The 4,575-nt window shown below is 50.1% G+C and overlaps 1 protein-coding gene across 1 annotated transcript; it reads right to left on the bottom strand.

Moving 5' to 3' along the window:
• Positions 1-801: 801 nt before the first annotated feature.
• RLN3 (relaxin 3) lies at positions 802-2,638 on the bottom strand. Its single transcript, XM_010993836.3, has 2 exons — positions 2,434-2,638; positions 802-1,031 (listed from the first exon to the last, which is right to left on the bottom strand). The coding sequence occupies exons 1-2, from the start codon at positions 2,621-2,623 to the stop codon at positions 802-804; spliced, it is 420 nt and encodes a 139-aa protein (XP_010992138.3). The 5' UTR covers positions 2,624-2,638.
• Positions 2,639-4,575: the final 1,937 nt, after the last annotated feature.

The following is a 4,575-nucleotide window of genomic DNA, read 5'->3' as shown; positions in this document are numbered from 1 at the left end:
GAGCCACCCCTCCCCGCCGCCTCCGCACCTTGCGCTCCGGGTCCCAGCCCCTTCGCTGTGCAGGAAAGTCCCCGCTGGGGCTGGGGAGGGGGAGGGGGAGGGCGGGGAGAGGGGAGAGGAGGAGTCGTGGAGGGAGAGGAGGGAGTCTGGGGCGTGGGGGGGGCGCTGAGGGTGCGGCCTCGCTCCCCTCAGACCCGCCCCTCCCCACAAAACACCACGCACACCCTGCAAAGTCCTTTGGAACTTTTATTTTGGGGGTCGTAGAAGGTTCTGATCCATCCCCCCACCCAGCTTCCCACCCCAGGATATGAACAGAACAGAGGGGACCGATCACCAACACGGGTCCACGGCATTAGAACCCCAGCAGGCGGGGTTAGAGGGAGAGGGGCTGGAAGGCAGGGGGAAGGGAGGGAGCAAAGGCTGGAATGGGGCAGGGCTATAATTTGGGCTAGCGAGGGGACAGTGGCCACAGTTAGGGCAGGAGAGAGTCACAGTTTGGGCAAAGGTCTCAGTGTGGCCAGTTTGGGGAGAGTAGGGGCACTGTTGCATCAGGGGACAGCATAGGCCAGGAAAGGCATGATATAGGTTGGGGAGAGGTCAGGGTCCCCATTTGGCCAGGTACGGTTCAGGGTAGGCTGGACGAAGGTCAGGGTTGGGTAGGGGGAGCCCCCAGTGCCTGACCTCTGTGACTTGCTGATGAACGAACGGGTGAGGGGCCAGGAACAGGTGCCCAGCTGGACACCAGTTAGGTGGATGGCAGGGCTGGGGCGTTCACCCCAGCGCCCCTCCCCTGTCTCCGTTCTAGCAGAGGCTGCTGATTTCACTCTTGCTGCACCCCCACTTGCAGCAGTTGCTGGAGAGGCCAGCCAGGACATCGCGGCTGCCCCGCAGAGCACCGGCGGTTCCCTGCCAGCCCGGTCGGCCCCCATAGAAGGCCTGGGGGGACTTGGTCAGAGCCAGCCACTCGCTGGAAGCCACTGCCTCATCCAGCTCACTGTTTGCTTCAGAGTCTGCATCTGGGAAGGCATCCCCTGCAAAAGATGGAAAGACTTAGTGCTTAGGACTCACTCCTGTCACACCCAGAGTCCAGGTTCCTGGCTGGTCCAGCTACTTCTCTGTTCTTATGACTCAGCCTCGTGGGTAGAGGTTTTGATTCCAGTCAGGCCTGGGTTCCAGCTTTGATAGGCAGCTTACTTAACCCCATTAAACTTGGCTTTCCTTTACTGTTTTGTCTGTTTGTTTTGTTTTGTTTTTAGTGGGGGTATTGGGGATTGAACCTAGGACCTTGTGCTAAGCACACACTCTACCACTGAGCTACTACCCTCCCCCTCTTTTCCCTTACTATTTATTTATGGAGGACCTGATAGTTGAGAACATGTGTTTGGGAGCCGAACTAAGCACTGATCCAGCCTCTGAGTTATAATCCTGAACAAGTAAATTTACTTCTCTGAGCTTCAGTTTCCTTGTCTGCAAAGTGGGGATAATAATAACTCGGACCTTCTAGGGTTTTATACAGAGTAGATGACTTAATTAATACCCATTTAAAAAATTAGTGTCTGGCACATGGCAAGCGCACAAAATAGCACTGATTATTTATTGAGCACTTACTGTGTGCCAAACACTGCTTCTTTTTTTTTTTTTTTTGCCAGACACTGCTGTAAGGGCTTCAGTAGATTAAGTCCTTTATCCTTCTCAATGACAACTCCATATTGTTATTATCGCCCCCGTTTTCCAGAGGACAACACTGAAGCCCAATTCAGTAAAGTAACTTCACAAGGACAAACGGCTATTAAGGTGTAGACCTGCTGTTTGAATCCAGGCAGTGTGTCTTCTAAGTCCACATTCATATCATCATCATGATCATCTATTTTTTGTCAGTTGCCTGCCCTCTGCTTGAGCCCAGATTGAGCCCACTGACCTGTTTAGACTGTGTCCTAATCTGTTTTGACTCAATTTTGCCACTTAACAAACCTGCAAGATACAGGGTCTTGCCTCCTCTTTGCAGATAAAGAGGATCAAGGAGGGAAAGCAATATGGAAGGAAGGTCACCTCCTAGGGGGCAAATCGTATACACCACACCCCTCACACTACCTTCCCTAAAGAGTTGGAAATCACTTCAGTTTTGGCTTCTGAATGGTGCCTACCAGGGTCGTACAAACAGCAGCCTTTCCTATCACAGGGCTCGAACATAGCAGGTGTTCCAGAAAGAGTAGCCTGTTCTCTGACTTTTAGCAGGTGGAAATGGTTGGCCGCCCTACCCCTCCATCCCAGCTCCGCAGCTCTTCTAACTGGCTCCCCCAGCCTTGGCCCATTTCCCCAGCTGCATGTAGGAAAGGAAGGACTCTCCTGCCCTGGCCCTTTATCTCTCCTTGAACCTATCCCACATCCCATCAATCCCCCTCCCCGTCATACACACTACCTCCCAAGTCTCACCCAGAGCTTCATGGGCCAGGATGTCCGACCGTCTCCACCGGGACCCCCCGCAGGTAAAGATGACTGCTCGGATGAATTCACGGCCGCAAAGCTTCACTCTGTAGGGTGCTGTTCGGGCCTCGGTCCTCAGCCACAGCTCCCCAGCCAGCACCCACACAGCCAGCAGGAGCAGCAGCGGGCGCTTGGCCATGCTGGACGGGGCTGCCTGAGACGTGAGAGTGGGTGCAGTGAGGCAGTTTCCTCCACTCCCTCCTGGCCCCCCATTTATACCTCTCAGCTCCCCCTACCTGAGGTGGAGGAGCCAAGTGACCTCCTTTATCTCCTCCAGCAGAGGGGAGGCGGGCACGGCTCCCCCCAACCCAACCTTTCCCGTTTCCCGGACCGAGTGATAACCTTTCGCCAAGGATGAGGTGATGTGGTCCAGCTCACTGTCATCGTCAACAGAGAGGCGAGAAGGCCTCCATTCAGCAGTGACCAGGGACCCAGAGCCCCCACCAGACGTGGAGAGGGGGCACAGCCAGCACCCCCAACGCCGCCCAACACCACTGTGCTGCGAGTGTCTCTCGACTCCTCGGTAATAAAAAAGTGAGTGTCTACAGTGCATGAGCCAAGGGGCCAGGCACCGTTCTAAATACTTACACTTGTTTAATGATTTAATCCTCCCTACAACCTATGATAATAATGGTTCTCAAATTTGAGCAAACCTCAGAATCTCCTGGAGAGCTGGTTAAAACTGCTCGCTGGGGATGGGGTGGGGAGGGTATAGTTCAGCGGTAGAGTGTGTGTTTAGCATGCACAGGATCCTGAGTTCATTCCCCAGTACCTCCATGAAAAATAAATAAATAAAACCTATTACCTCCCCTTCCCCCACAAAAAGACAAAACAAACAAACAAACCCCCCCAGCTCACTGGGGTCAGCCTATATTTGCAAAAAATTTGCAGACCATGCTGATGCTTCTGGTCCAGAAACCACAATTTTGAGAGCCACTGGACTATGAGATTAGGACTAAGAGTATCCCCATGCTACTGATGTGGAAACAGAGTTGTGGCATAAGGTGCCCAAGGTCAGCTAGTAAATGGGGCTGGGCATTGGAATTTGAACAGAGCCTCTGGGTCCAGAATCCATGTTCTGCAAGGGAAACTTTAAAAGGTTAAAAAAAAATTGTTATGGGGACAGAGTTTCAGTTTTGCAAGATGAAAAGAGTTCTGGAGATGGATGGTAGTGATGGTTGCACAGCAGTGGAAATGTACTTAATGCCACTGAACTGGGCCCTTAAAATGGTTAAAATGGTACGTTTTATGTTATGTGTATGTTACCAGAATTTTAAAATAATTTGTAAGTGTTTATATAATATCATAAATAGAGAGAAACTGTTTTGTGCTGGGAAGTGTTTAACAATGGGCTCTCCAGGGGGAAAAAAAAGGCCCCGATTTGTAGCAGTTATAGGTTTCTGCCAATTTCAAGCTACCAATGTGGTATCAGTGTGATGTCTCCAAATTCCTAAAAGTTAACAAATCAGTTCTCACAGGTTACTATAAACCTGCTCTAGGATGCCACCAGAATGTGAAAAACGTACATTTGCAATTTGTGCAATTTAAATAATCATTATAAACAGGACACTCATGTCATCATCACCCAGATAGGAAGTAGGGTGGTGCCAGTACCACAGATGTCCTCCTTCCCTGGTCACAGTCCCTTCCTCCCTGCAGAAGTGACCATCTTGACTTTATCCATCATCATTTCCTTGCTTTTCATTACTTTTTTTTTCAAGAAAGTGAAGTGAGGGTTTATTAAGCAATAGTAAACTCTCAAGGGGAAAGCTCATTACAGTTTTAATACCAACATGTGCATCTCTGAAACAGATAACTGCATCTATTTCTTTTCTTTCTTTTTTTTTTTCCATGCTGACAAACTTTTTATCAAAGTATGACACACACACCAAAAAGTGCCCAGATAGTAAGTGGATACCTAGAAGAATTTTCACAAACTGAACACACTTCTGAATCCACCACTCAGGTCCAGAAAAAAAACATTCCCAGCCTCCACCCAGAGCAGGGGAATTAAGCTCCACCTCCTGGGAGGAGGAGTGTGGAAGAATTTGTGAACAGATGTTAAAACTGTGCTAAGTGATAAATACTTTG

Source organism: Camelus dromedarius, chromosome 27 (genome assembly GCF_036321535.1).
Source record: "Camelus dromedarius isolate mCamDro1 chromosome 27, mCamDro1.pat, whole genome shotgun sequence".
NCBI lineage: Eukaryota > Metazoa > Chordata > Mammalia > Artiodactyla > Camelidae > Camelus > Camelus dromedarius.
This window is presented reverse-complemented; position numbering and strand designations above follow the sequence as displayed.

Excerpts from the sequence above, each read along its gene's own strand:
- RLN3 (XM_010993836.3), bottom strand. The coding sequence starts at position 2,623 with ATGGCCAAGCGCCCGCTGCTGCTCCTGCTGGCTGTGTGGGTGCTGGCT. Across the intron at positions 1,032-2,433 it reads CCTGGCCCATGAAGCTCTGG|GGGATGCCTTCCCAGATGCA; the intron begins GTGAGACTTGGG and ends CATCTTTTGCAG.